Consider the following 13,650-nt stretch of genomic DNA (forward strand, 5'->3'; position numbering starts at 1 on the left):
CCCCCCCCCCCCCCCCCCCCCCCCCCCGCCGCCGCCGGCTCCCCTGTCCCCTGATGACATGCGGTGCGCAGACACGGGGGCGGGACGGGACGGCAGAGGCATGCGGCACTGACCTTGGAGACGGCTCCGGCTGTGGCTCCTTCCTTCAAACAGAAGCGACAAGACGTTAGCAGCCAGCCCACAGGCAGACTCCACATGGGACCCACTGCCCACCCCACCCCGCCAGGGGTCCACCCGTGCCCAGGGGCTGAGTGAGGGGGCGCAGAAATAGCCCGCCCCCTCAGGAGCACCCCGGAGGGCCCGAGGAGGCAGGTCCTGCAGGAAAAAGGGAATTCGGAAGGGGCCGCACAAAGTTTTGACCCCGGGGTCATTATCACTCTGTGTACCAACGTTCATTTTAATCAGAATTGCCAATATTAACAAAATCTCAGAAAAGAAGTGAGGGCCGGGAGAAGCTCCAGGGCGTCGACTTCAGGACCAGCCAGCAGGACACACAGCCGCCGCGCTCCTCCCCGGCTCTGACTCGATGGAACTTCTGTGTGGTCTTCTCACGCAGGGCTGACACGGCCGCAGCACAGGGCCTGTCCAGTCCCACAGAGGCTAGCTCTCCCAGGTCCACATTCAAGGTGATTCTGGCCGCCACCCGTTCTGTTTGGGTTGACAACTTCCACTGGTTTATAACATCCATTATAAACTGAGTAAAGGTCGGTGGCTTGGACTCTCCTTGGCTTCTGTCTGTGGCAGGAGGCTTGTCCTTGGACCCAGGGCCCACCCGGATAACCCAGGATGATCTCATCTCCAGACCCTTAACTACGTCTGCAAATCCCCATTTCCCAAATAAGGTCACACTCCAGGTTCCAGGGCGTGGACATATCTTTTGGGAGCCACCATTCAACCCCACGCAGACTGCCCCCAGCCCCCCCCGAATTCATGGTCCGTTCAGAATACACTGACCCCATCCCAACACCCCACAAAGTTTCAACCCATTACAGCATCAGCTCTACGTCCCAAACCTCATCCCCTCATCACCTGTCAGTGTGACTGTGACGCTGGGTACGAGCCATCCTGGGTGCAGGTCCTCTGCAGGGAGAGACCCCTGAAACTAAAGAACAGGTGATCTGCTCCAAAAACGCAAGAGCAGGAACAATACACTTGGGGTAGACACCCCCAGCAAAAAGGGAGACGCTGCAGGGAGTATGGGGTCGCCAGGCGCCGAGTCTGAAATCGAAGAGAACAAGTGCCACTCGGCCCCCGGGGCCTGCATGCCCACTCCTCTGGCTCTGGTCCATCTTCCTTCTCCTTGAAGGGCTGCACGCATTCACAGCCGCACGGCTCTGTCAGCCTGTTTCCTGCTGCAGAGTCCCAGCAGCCCGACACCCCTCCTTGCTTCCCCCCTCTGTCTCTTCCGGTCCAGGCTGGCAGTGTTTCTGCTGGTGCAAAACTCCAAGGACATCACGGGCCTCCCGTGCACGTCACAGGGACAGAGGCCGCTCTCCAGCAGTCCCCACACCTCTCTCCTCATGACCCATCTCTAGTCCTGCTTCTGCCGAGGGCAGGTTGGGCCCACTGGTCGCACACAGAAGCTCTCCCACAAAAGCCATCCAGCCACGCCCATGGCCCCTGCGCCAGAGCGCGCTTTCCCCACGGACAGCACAAGAACACCCCCAGGTCTTCAAGCGCCAGCTTCACTTTGCTCAGCAGGTCCTTCAATTCACGTCTTTCCTCCCACATTTTTCTGTAAGCGGCGAGGAGCCAGGCCGCAGCCTCCACACTGCGCTTGGAATCTCCCCGGATGAGTCCTGCTTCCCGCCCAACAGGAGAGCACGACCCAGCCGCGTGCTCTGCCACTTATGGCAGCGACCCCTGCCCCCGGCCCCCATGTCCCAGCCACACATTCCGCGTTTCCCTCCGCCCTCACCAGGGGCAGCTTCACTGTCCATGTTTCCAGCCACACACTGTTCACAGCGAGATCCATGTCATGACGCGCTCCTCCCTCCTCCGAGCTCTTGCCAAGTCGCCTTTAATTTGTCTGTTTCCACCAACCATTTCTTCCAGGCAATCGAGGCCTTTTCTGTCATGCTCTTCAAAATTCTTCCAAAACTGCCCTCTGCCCGTTACCCAATTCCAGAACCACGTCCACACTTCCAGGTGTTTGTCACACAGCACACACTCTGCAGCGCCAGAATCTGCAGCAAGCAGCCTGCCGGGGCCACCCTGACAAGCGCCATTTGGGGCTTTCACAGCAGAAATCTCTCTCCGGGCTCTGGAGGCCAGAGGCCAGGCTCCGGATGTCGGCAGGGCCTCGCTCCGGAAGCTCTGGGACAGGATCCATCTTTGTCTCAGCTCCCGGGGACACCAGGCGTCCTGGGCTTGTGCTGCGTCCCTCTGACCTCCACCTCCGTCTGCGCCAGGCCGTCTTCCCTGCCTCGTTTAGGACACTGGGAGTCGGAGTGAGGGCCCACGCTAACCCAAAACGATCTCGTGTTGACATCACATCTGCAAAGGCTTCCTCCAAACGAGGCGGCGCTCGCAGGTTGCAGGGCCGCCAGCCCACCCACCAGAGCTGCCCTGCCCGGCTGCGAGCTCTTCGGAGTCGGCAAACAGCTTGGGGGCAGCCCTCGGCTTGGGGGCCCGGGGGCGCCTTCCTCTCCACTCTCCCGCAGGCAAGCCCTTCTCCGCACACCCAACTGTGCCCAAGAGTCACAGATTTGCGGTTACGGGAGCACCAGCCGCAGCCACCGCATGTCCACCCAACTCCCCAGGGAGAGGCAGGCTTGGACTCTTCCTCCCGCCTGGGGCCGGAGCACCAGCCACGAGCGGAGCCCCCCGGCCCCATGTCCAGCCCACTCTCTGTGCCCACCCCCAAGCCAGCCACCCTCCAGGGATGGGAGCCTAGACCCCGATATCACCAGGCGCTTGCTGGGAGCATCTTGCAACTGCCTGCCCCTCGCCGAGTTCTCGTGGCAGCAGGGACCTCTCGGGAGGACTGAGACCCCCCGAGCTCCGGCCGGAGCCCCTTGCTGACCTGAAGGTGAGTCCAGATTTACTCTTGAGGTTCCGCAGAAGCTCCAGCTGGTTGAGCGGAGGGATCAGTCTGTGGCAAGAGGAGAGGTGAGTGAGCGCCTGCCCGCCCGAGCCCCAGGGACACCTCACCCAGCCCTCTCCAGCGTCCACCTCACACACGGAGGGGTGGTGTTACTGCCCGGAGGACATGGGGTGTGGCCTGTCACAGGCAGAAAGGGGGAGAATTCCATGGCAACGTGTCTCCACCTCCAGGGCCCTGGGGCACTGTCTGCATTCTCTGGGCTGCACCTCTCCTGGGCACCTCAGCCCTGGAAGTGGGCAGTGACCAGCATGCAGAGCAGAGGGGCCAGAGTGGTGCCCAGGCCACCCACGGAGACCCTGGCGGTCTCCTCTTGGACCTGCTCCTCCCTCCCGCCTCTCCTCCCAGCAGCTTTGCTCGCAGCCTGACGTCCTTCTCTCCCTCTGAAGGCCAGGCCAGAGCCCACCAGCCTCGGACCATCACCACCGTCCCTTCATGCGACTCCTTCATCATCCTCCCACTCAAACACTTGATGGCTCCCCACGTCCCCAGAGCAGAAAGACCATTGAGTCCACTGCACTCACGGCCCTGACAGTCTGCCCACTAGTCTCTGGCTTTGCTCTGTCCCTCTGCACTCCTCCTCTGTCCAGCTATGCCCCCCAGCCCCAGCGGTCAGAATGCCCCTCCCACCTCCCGGCCTGCCCTGTCACTGCCATCCCCATTGCCAGCAGGTGCAGCACCCCATGGCCCGCTCCATTCCCTGTGTGGCCCAGCAGAGCCAGGCCCGGGTGGGCAGTGCTCCACAAACGCTGGTGGGAAGGGCAGTCCTGTGAGCTCTCTCCCCTCCTCCAGGCTGTCCCCTGTCCTCATGGTCAAGACTAAGCAGAAGGCCCGGGCAGTCAGGTCAGTTCACGCTATGGGCACAGCAGAGCCCCCAGGACGGGACACGGGTGCAGCGCTGGTCTCCCCACCACCCTCGACCACTCACCCACGGACCTGGAGCAGAGACCCTGACAGCCCTCACCGCTCGACCCACACACACAGGTCCAAGGTTAGGGACACACAGATAGGACGTCATGCCTCGGACACACAGCAGCAGGGGACAGACACAGAGGGCAGGGCCGCGGGCAGGGCTGTGCACGCACCACACGTGAGGGCTGCGCACACGCAGCACCGGACACCTCCGGGGGTTGCCATGGAGGATGAGGGTGCAGCGTGCTGACAGGAGTGGGGGACACATCAGGGAGCATCTCCCAGGCCAAGGGGTGAGGTGGGGAGGGGGCGCCTCCACAGACGTTGGGGTGTCTGGGGTGGCTGGAGAGGATGGACCAAGGGACCACTGAGGTCTAGGAGGAGCCTGTTGGGGCCTGAAGCAGGGCCAGCCCTGCTGCCCAGCAGCCTGGAGCCCCAGAAGCCCAGGGTCAGCAGACAGGGATGGACGCCGCACCCATCACCCCTTCTCCTCTGAGTGAGGCCTCTGGGGTCTGAGGCCAGCAGTGAAAGGCAGGCGCTGGGCGGGGAGATGCTTGTGGGCACTCAGGTCCCTCCCACTGTGGGGCCCTTCACTGCCCGGCACGGTGCCCTCTCCCTTCTGGGAGTGGAAGGTTAGCCTTCTAACATGGTCCCATGCTGGGCACCAGGGAAGGATGAGAGATGCTGGAGGGGGCCCTGGCTCTGTCTACACGGGGAGAAGGTGGCCCCTCGCTCTGCAGGGCTGTGAGTGATGTCACGTCTAGCATAGTGCCCCCCCAACTCTGCACGGAAGGCGAGGGCCTGTACAGGCACCTGGGCACTGGGCATGGGTGAAATTTCCTGCAGCAGCTCAGCGTCCCCCAATCTGGACAAACGACCCCGTCTCCCTCCTTGAGGCAGCAGCTAAAGGTACAGCAGGAGAGAGCCCCCGGTGCAGACACAGCAACCAGGGGCAGCATGGAAGGACCACAGGCCCGCCCTCCTCCCAGGGCCTGTGTCTCCCTTCACTGCAGTGGGAAGACCTGGGGGGATGGATCCAGAGAGGGAGACCCCACCCTGGGCCAGAGGTGAGCTGGCTGGGCAGAGGCCCCTGTGCAAAGCAGAACTGCCTGCAGGCACGGGGGCTGTGGCTGAGGGTGCCCCCGTCCCCACCCCCTCTGCCTGCGTGAGTGGGGCCCGTGGCGTGGGGCGGAAGACAGGGAGGGACCCCAGCTACTGAGATGAGGCAGAAGCAGCACGAGGAACAGGGACGACCTGGGCAGACGTCCAGCACAGGAAAGCAGCTGAGGGAGGTAGTGGAGAGGGAACCAGGGCGGGGAGGTGACGGCACACGGGGGTCCAGCAGGGGCCACAGGGCCACAGGGCAGCCCGCCGCCGGCGTGGGACCACAGGCTAGGGCTCGGTGCGGGGGCGCTCGGTGGGGCGGCCGTGGGGTCCGGGCGGCCCCGTGACACTCCCAGACAGAACGGAACCACAGCACGCACTTCTGCCCATGCGTTCCTACCTGGAGGCCCCGTAGGTTTGAGTTTGCGAGCTTTCCAGTGTTTTCACACACACACAAAGGGAAAAGAACGGAAATTTAAAAAGAACGGGATAATAAAAAGCAAATGAAAAAAACCGTCAAGGAAAGTGGGGGAAACAACAGAACAGAGAGAATTAGCTGGAGGGTCAGCCTACCCACCAGGCACAGAGCCTGCGGGAAGCAGACGCCCCAGGCCTCTGGGGAAGCCGGGCCGCAGCCACCCCAGCCAGGCGTTCCAGACACGGGGGAGGGGATGCTGGCGGAGGGCACCCTCCTCCCAGGTGACAAACTCCTACCAAGGCAGGTGGCCGGTGGGGACGGCCTCCAGCCATCACTGACTGCAGGACGCTTGGGAGGACACTGCCCCAGCCCAGAAGCCCCGCCCACCCTGGGGTGAGGGCTCCATGGGTAGAACCCCCTGGAGGCGAGCAAGGGACATCCTTGGGCTCAGAGCCCCCGGGCTCAGCTTCACTCCTGGGGCGGGTAGAGGGGATGGACAAGCCAGCAGGGCCCACCAGAGAGCATCAGGCCTGGGGACACTAGGAGGCCCCCAGCCTCTCTCACCTCAGATCTTTTTCTAGGCAAAGCCCAGAGCAGAAAATCCTGAGGGCAGCCACGCTGTTGCCCCGGGCGGCCACCTGCCCTTGAAAACCAGGGCCTGGAAAGCCGCCTGCTGACAACATGGCCTCATGGGCCTCTTGGCACTGCCTTCACTGACTGCACCCCGGAGAGGGCCTCAGGCCCTTCCCTCCCACCTGAGGACACCGGGGGTGTCTGTGCTCTGTCCTGCTGGGGGTGCCTGGGACGCCAGAATAATGTGGGCCTCCTGCTCTTCACGCCTCACTATGGTCTGGGTCACACAGAGACCTGGTCCTTGGTGGAGAAGGGAGGCTAAGGTTGTCCTTTCCCACGGGGCGGCCCGGCCTTGACCTGGACGGGCCCTCTGGGGAGGGGCCATCTCTGGGATGCTCACAACACAAGCCCCGCCCCGAGGAAACCACGCTGAGGGGCAGATGGAGTGAAAAACAAAAGCCACAGCCATGAAACCAAGAACAGAATCAATGCTGGAAATAAATCACACACAGAGTCCCTTCCTGAAAGTGCAGACGCTTTAAAGGAAAAAAGAAACAAAAATGAATCAAAATAATAAACAACAACAAAAAATGGGGTTTAAGGACAAACAGAAAATGGAAACACAGCCCAGGCCCGGTGGCGGAGGAGCCCCGGGGGCACGGGTACCTGTACATGGGCACGGTGACCGTGCGCTCGTAGTACTGCCACGTCGAGTGCAGGTCCGTGCGCGAGAGGTTGGTGGCGTAGAACCTCCAGGCGGACTGCGGATGGAGGGACAGAGGGTCAGGCGCCAGCGGTAAGGGGACGGCGACCACGTGGGCGGTCATCCCATCTCTCTACGGCCCTGCCCCACCACAGGGACCTCACTTTACCCTCTTCAGCATGAGCACACACCATCAGCCCCCAAGCTGGTGGTTTGGAGGAGAGGGCGCAGGTCAGGCGCACAGTGAGTCCGCAGGGAGCCTCGGGGGTTTTTCCTGCCACTGTCTGTCCTACCTGAGGCTGGCGGTTAGACCCTGTCATGGTGGTCACCTTCCTGCCGGCCCCGGTCCCCGTGGAGACACTACACTGGGCCCTGTGGGACCTCAGGAGCTGGAGGGCAGGGGGCAGGGCGGGGGACGCATGCCTCCATCCTCCCTGGCCCAGTGGCCAGAGAGGAAATGAACCTGAGCACAGCGCAGGGTCTTGGGCCTGCCGTGTAGACTGTCCTCAGCCTGGCCTGGGCTTCTGTACCCGACTTCTGCGCGAAGTAAAATACAGCTGACGCACACTCACCCTTTTACCCATTCGGAAGCGAACAATTCAGTGGCCCTCAGTACACCTGCCCTGCTGTCGCCCATCAGTCCAGTCTCACATCTTCACACCTCAGAAGGAAGCACCTTCCAACCCTGCATCCACTGGGCAGTCACCACCCAGGCCCCGGGAGTCCGCATCAGCCTCCACGCGTTCCTGATTCTGGACATCTCCTGTCAGCGGAATCACATAACATGTGGCCTTTCGTGGCTGGCTTCTTTCACTTAGCGTGTCTTCAAGGCCCACCCGCGTGGTGGCAGGTCCCGGTACGTACTCTTTCTACTGGCTTGAGAACGTTCCGTTGTATGCACGGACCACATTCTGTTTATCTATTCATCCACTGATGGACGCGTGGGTTATTTCCACCTTTTGGCGACTGCGAACAGCGCCGCTACAAACACCCGCGTAGAAGATTTTGGTTGAACACCTGTTTTCAGCTCTTTTGGGAGTCGGATTGCTGGGTTACGTGAGAATGTTTAACTTTTTGAGGAACCACTAAACCATCTTCTAGAGCGGCTGCACCGTTTCACATTCCCACCAGCAGTGTGTGAGGTCCAATTTCTCCATATCCTGACCCACACTTTTCTATTTTCTTAATTTTAGCCGTCCCAGCGGATGGGAAGTGTCTCGTTGTGACTTGGATTTGCATTTCCCTAATGATGACGGATGTCGAGCACCTTTTCATGCACTTGTTGGCCACCTGTGTATCTTCTTTGGAGAAACACCTATTCACATTCTTTATCCATTTCTTACCTGGGTTGTCTTTTTGTTGCTGAGCTGTAGGAGTCATTTATATATTTCGGATATAGATCCCTTATCAGATATACAATTTGCAAATATTTTCTCTCTTTCTGTGGGTTTTCTATTCACTCTCTTTATAGCGTCCTTCGATGCACAGAAGTTTTTTATTTTAATAAAGTCCTATTTACGTATTTTTTTCTTTTGTTGCTTGTGCTTTTGGTGTCATAGCTAAGAAACCAAGGTCATGGAGATTTACACTTATGTTTTCTTCTAAGAGCTTTATAGTTTTAGCTGTTACATTTAGGTTTTAGACCTATTTTTAGTTTAGTGAAGTAAGGGTCAAACTTCATTCTTTTAAAAATGGGTACCCAGTAGTCCCAGCACTGTTTGTTGAAGAGACCATTCTAACCCCGTTGCATGTACATGGCACCCTAGTATTGACACTTGTTTTGAGGCCCAACAAATGGTCCATCCTGGAGAACGCTCCGTGGGCACTTGAGAGGGATGTGTGCTCTGCAGTTGTTGGGTGAACCATTCTGTAGACGTCTGCAGGCCTAGCCGGGTCACAGTGTTGTTCAAGTCCTCGCTCTCTTTGTGGTCTTTTGTCTGGCTTTTCTATCCATTCTTGAAAGTGGGATGTTGAAGTCTGCAGCCATTATTGTAAAAATGTATATTTCATCCTTCCATTTTGTCCGTTTTTGCTTCCTATATTTTTGGGGCTCTGTTGTTGGTGTATGCATGTTTATAATTATTACATATTCTGTATGGATTGACCCTTTTATCAATAAGTAATACCCTTCTTTTTCTTTTTAAAATTGACTTAAAGTTGATTATTGTCTGATATTAGTGCAGCCATCTCTCTTTAGGTTACTATTTGTACGGAATATTTTTTTCCCATTCTTTCACTTTCAACCTATTGTCTTTGGATCCAAAATGAATCTCTTATAGACAGTATACAGTCAGACAGTTTTTTTTTAATTCATTCTTCTAATCTCTGCCTTTTACTTGGAGAGTTTAATCCATTTACATTTAAAGTAATTGCTGACAAGGAAGGACGTGCTTCTGTCCTTTTGCTTTTTGTTTTCTGTATGCCTTATGTCTTTTGTTTCTCAATTCCTCCGTTATTGCCTTCTTCAGTGTTCATTTTTTCCAGTGTATCACTTTGATTTCCTTCTATTTTTCTTTTCTGCATATTTTTATGTTATTTTCTTAATGGTTACCCTGTAGATTATGACTAACATCTTAAACGTATAACAATCTAGTTTGAATTAATACAATTTAGCTTCAGTAGTATAAAAAAACTCTGCTCCCATACGGTCCGCCCCCTTCCTTATGTTGTTACTGTTACAAGTTACATCTTTATACATTGTGTGCCCAGAAATATAGATTTGTGACTATTACTTGATGCATTTGTCTTTTAAATCATATAAGGAAAAAAAGATGAGTTACAAACCAAAAAATTATAACACTGGCTTTCACGTTTACTGTGCAGTTGCCTTGCCGGTGCTCACACAGCCTGAGCTGCTGTCCACTGTCCTTCCGTTTCAGTCTGGAGGACTCCCCTGAGTGTTTCTTAGGGCAGGTCTGTGAGCCACAAACTGCCTCGGCTTTGGTGGCACGGGAAGGTCCATTCCTCCTTCACTGTTGAAGGACGGTTTTGCCAGATGGGGAATTCTTGGCTGACGGTGTTTTTCTTTCAGGATTCTAAGTGTGCCGTCCCGCTGCCCTCTGGCCTCCCTAGTTCCTGGTGGGAAGTCGACGCTCATCTTTACTGAGGCTCCTTGTACGCGGAGAGTCACTTCTCTTCTGCTACTCTGCAGGCTCTCTCTGTATCTTGGGTTTCGACGGTGCAGCTGCAGTGTCCTAGTTTGCATCCCTTGAGTTTATACTACTTGAATATACTGATTCATGCCTTTTACCACATTTGGGAAGTTTTGCCATTATTTCTTCAAATATTCCTTTTGTCCTTTTCTCCTTCTCTTCTTCTTCTTCCTCATAATTTTTGTTGAAAACTGGTTGTTTAGAATATTATAACGTGGAAGTCAGATTCCGTCCCCTCCCCAGGGTTTGTTGTTGTTGCTTGTTGTCGACTGTAGCTGTTTATTTAGTGACTTTTCTAAACTATTTCATGCTCTTTGTTGTGTGGTCACTCAAGTCTCTGCTCCATTAGCTCGGTGGTCAGCTACTGATTTGACAGAGGTTTCCTTAAACCCAAAGAACTGAAGAGGACACAAACACGCCCAGCCTGCAGATCGGCCCTGTGTGGGGTACCCCTTCAACACCTGGTGCGGCCACTTACGACTCCGCATTAGCCTTCACTTCCTGCTGGACAGATCCCAGAGCTCAGCCTGAGGTAAAGCCTCAGGGTCTTCTCCGGTCACTCCTGAGCCTGCATCCAGCCCTGGACATGTATGTGGCCTCCTAGGCCCCCCCAGTATTGGGGGGCTCTTTCTCAAGCCCTAATTCCTCTGTGTCTCCTTTCCCAAACCTCTTTCTTCCCAGGCTTTCCAATCTGTCTGCCATCCCTGCCCCACTGGCTGCAGCGAGGGGACCCCCTTCAACTGCTTGTGACAGATACCACCTGGAGGCCGCTCCAGCCCTAAGGAGGTTTCCAGATGGGGACAAGAAAGGCAAGCCCCTGAGCTGATCCCTCTGAAGCCACCAGACAGGTCACAACAACAACCATAATTCTTTTGGAACAAGGTGCATTTGCCCTCTGACAGCGGCAGCTGCACTGGGAGTGTTGGCCGTCACCCCACAGCCGCCTCAAGCCAGGAGCAGGGTGGCCGGTAGGAAGTTGAAACGCCGCACTCTTACTGAAGCCCCCCGGCTGTTGCAGAACTCTGACCAGGCTCCGGAGTTCTAACCAAGGTGATCTGACAACTGTTTGCTTCACTGTTGCATGAGCGGAGGAACGAGGTTCTGGAGTTCCACGCCACCACCTTCAACAGGGACGTCCCTGTTCCCTAAACTTTCATCCAGATCCCTCGACCAGACGGCGAGGTCCTGGGAGGAAGGCTCTGGAGCTCCGGATCTTCATCTCAGCCCCAGGGGCTTCTGAACAGGCTCCCCACGCCTGCAGGGCCCAAATGCTGCTCCTCGTCCCACCTCTGAAGTCTGGGGCCCAGCACTCAGCCCTGAGCCCCAGATCTTCACTAGGAGCCTCACCCGGTCCCACGGCATCACTATACCCTCTCCTGCACCTCTGCGTCCGGCCAGGACCTCACTCCTCGGCTTCAGGCCCCTGTCTGAGCCCACCCCCACCCTGGATTCACAGAGGGCACCTCGCACACCCCTGGGGACCTGGGCACACGGCTGGCCATGCCTCCCCCTGCTGCTGTCCAGAGCCCACGTTGGGGCCTCGAGTGAAGACATGCCTTCCCCTGGGCAGGGGCCTCATCTGGCAGGACCGTGTGCGAAGGCAGTGAGCGGGGTGCTGGCCCAGGCGCCTTGGCTCCCACAGGGATGCACACATTGGCCCTCAGATGCTTCCGGGGCAGGGAGGGTCTGGGCCCTCCTCGGGGGATCAGGGCTTCCCCGCCTGGCCTTTTCCTCTCTGGGAGCCAGGAATCACACCAGGTTGCGGACCACTTAGGAAGCAGCTATTCAGTTCTCCTGTTCCACCCTCGAACCCACGCAGCAGGACCGTGGGCTCGCCATCAGCCTCCACAGGAGGGTCAAGACATGACCCTCTGACCAGCAATCCCACTGCAAAACATCGCCCCAGGACCACTCACCACACATGAACCGGGACTCCTGCAGCCCTGGGGACAAAGCAACATCCTTCCACAGGGAAACCACACAAGCCTCAACCTGAGCTGCTCCCGAGTCCCAACGGGGAAAGGGTCCAGGACACTCGTGGGAGAAGCTGGGTGGCTCTGCCACCATCCAGCATAGCGAACATTTAAAGGACTAAAGCAGAGGTGCGACCGACCTCTGGGGTGGTGCACAAGCTGCTGCTAAGGGTGACCTTCACAGAGGAGCGGCCGTGTGCTCGGGCCACGCTCTCCCCTGAGCCGTCCACCCTCTGAGCCACGGGGATGCGTGGTGACACATCGTCAGCGGTGGTGTGAGACTGGACAGTTCTCTTCCACTTTGCACTCTTGCATTTAAGGAGCCGACTGAAGTTCTCACAGTGAAAGGTAAACACGTACAGATGTAAAAGCAGGCCACACCAGGGGCGAGACCCAGCATGGACAAAAGGAAGACGCGTGAGCGGCACAGCCGCATCCAGCCAGCAATAATCCCGGTCGGCTCCGAGGGCCTGGGGGTCCCAGGCTTCAGGAACGGCTGCAGGAACCTCGGGCCCCTCGGGCAGCCGGCCGCTGGGCCCGAGCTTTGGGACAGCTCCGGAAGCAGTGCTGGTGCTGGAGGCCAGGACGGGCACCCACCTCAGTGGCATCTCTGAGCCCGGACCCCAACATGAAGGATGGCTGTGGCGGCACGCCCACCTCCCGGGAGCTGGAAGGGCAGGCTCGGGGGCACCCGCGGCAGCCAGGCAGCCAGGCCTGAGGCCCAGCTCCTCACTGCCTGCGCTGCACTGCCAACAGCTTCGGCGTCTAAAAGGGTTCTCAGCACACTGACTCCACGCCCCCACGCCCGACACGCTCCTGCAGAGGGACGAGGGCTGCGGTCCAGGCGCACACGGGGAGACGCCAGGCAGAGCTCTGCTAGGGACACGGTGGGACCAGGCCCAGGGTTGCACGGCCCCCAAGTGGGGGCCGCCGGACTCACCTGGATCAGGCCCGCGGCTGGGTTCCGCCTCTTCTCAAAGTGCTTCTGCCGATGTTGCTCTTGGACCTTCAGGGCAAAGCCGGACCCCAAGATGCCCTGCAAGTCATCGGGGTCAGAGGGCACCCACCACAGCCCCAGCTCATCAGGGTCAGACCATGTCCCGGGGACCACGGCCCCCAGTTCACCAGGGTCAGACCACGTCCCGGGGACCACGGCCCCCAGTTCATCAGGGTCAGACCACGTCTCAGGGACCACAGCCCCAGCTCATCAGGGTCAGACCACGGCCCAGGGACCACAGCCCCCAGTTCATCAGGGTCATACCACGGCCCGGGGACAATGGCCCCCAGTTCACCAGGGTCAGACCACGGCCCGAGGCCCACAGCCCCAGTTCATCAGGGTCAGACCACGGCCTGGGGACCACGGCCCCAGTTCATCAGGGTCAGACCACATCCTGGGGACCATGGCCCCCAGCTCATCAGGGTCAGACCACGGCCCAAGGACCACGGCCCCAGCTCATCAGGGTCAGACCACGGCCCGAGGACCACGGCCCCAGCTCATCAGGGTCAGACCACGTCCTGGGGACCACGGCCCCCAGTTCATCAGGGTCAGACCATGGCCCAAGGACCACAGCCCCAGTTCATCAGGGTCAGACCACGTCCTGGGGACCACGGCCCCCAGCTCATCAGGGTCAGACCACATCCTGGGGACCACAGCCCCCAGTTCACCAGGGTCAGACCACGGCCCGAGGACCACGGCCCCAGCTCATCAGGGT

General features: G+C 58.3%; 1 protein-coding gene across 1 annotated transcript in view; it reads right to left on the bottom strand.

The window, feature by feature from the left end:
- KCNQ2 (potassium voltage-gated channel subfamily Q member 2) overlaps positions 1 to 13,650 on the bottom strand; it is a 57,202-nt gene that overhangs the window by 17,844 nt on the left and 25,708 nt on the right. Inside the window, exons 7-11 of the mRNA XM_046679613.1 lie at positions 12,879 to 12,974; positions 6,777 to 6,871; positions 5,520 to 5,549; positions 3,026 to 3,094; positions 114 to 143 (exon numbers count right to left, since the gene is read on the bottom strand). Coding sequence (XP_046535569.1) covers positions 114 to 143; positions 3,026 to 3,094; positions 5,520 to 5,549; positions 6,777 to 6,871; positions 12,879 to 12,974 — 320 coding nt within the window. The remainder of the gene's footprint in view (positions 1 to 113; positions 144 to 3,025; positions 3,095 to 5,519; positions 5,550 to 6,776; positions 6,872 to 12,878; positions 12,975 to 13,650) is intronic.

This window comes from Equus quagga, chromosome 12, assembly GCF_021613505.1.
Source record: "Equus quagga isolate Etosha38 chromosome 12, UCLA_HA_Equagga_1.0, whole genome shotgun sequence".
NCBI lineage: Eukaryota > Metazoa > Chordata > Mammalia > Perissodactyla > Equidae > Equus > Equus quagga.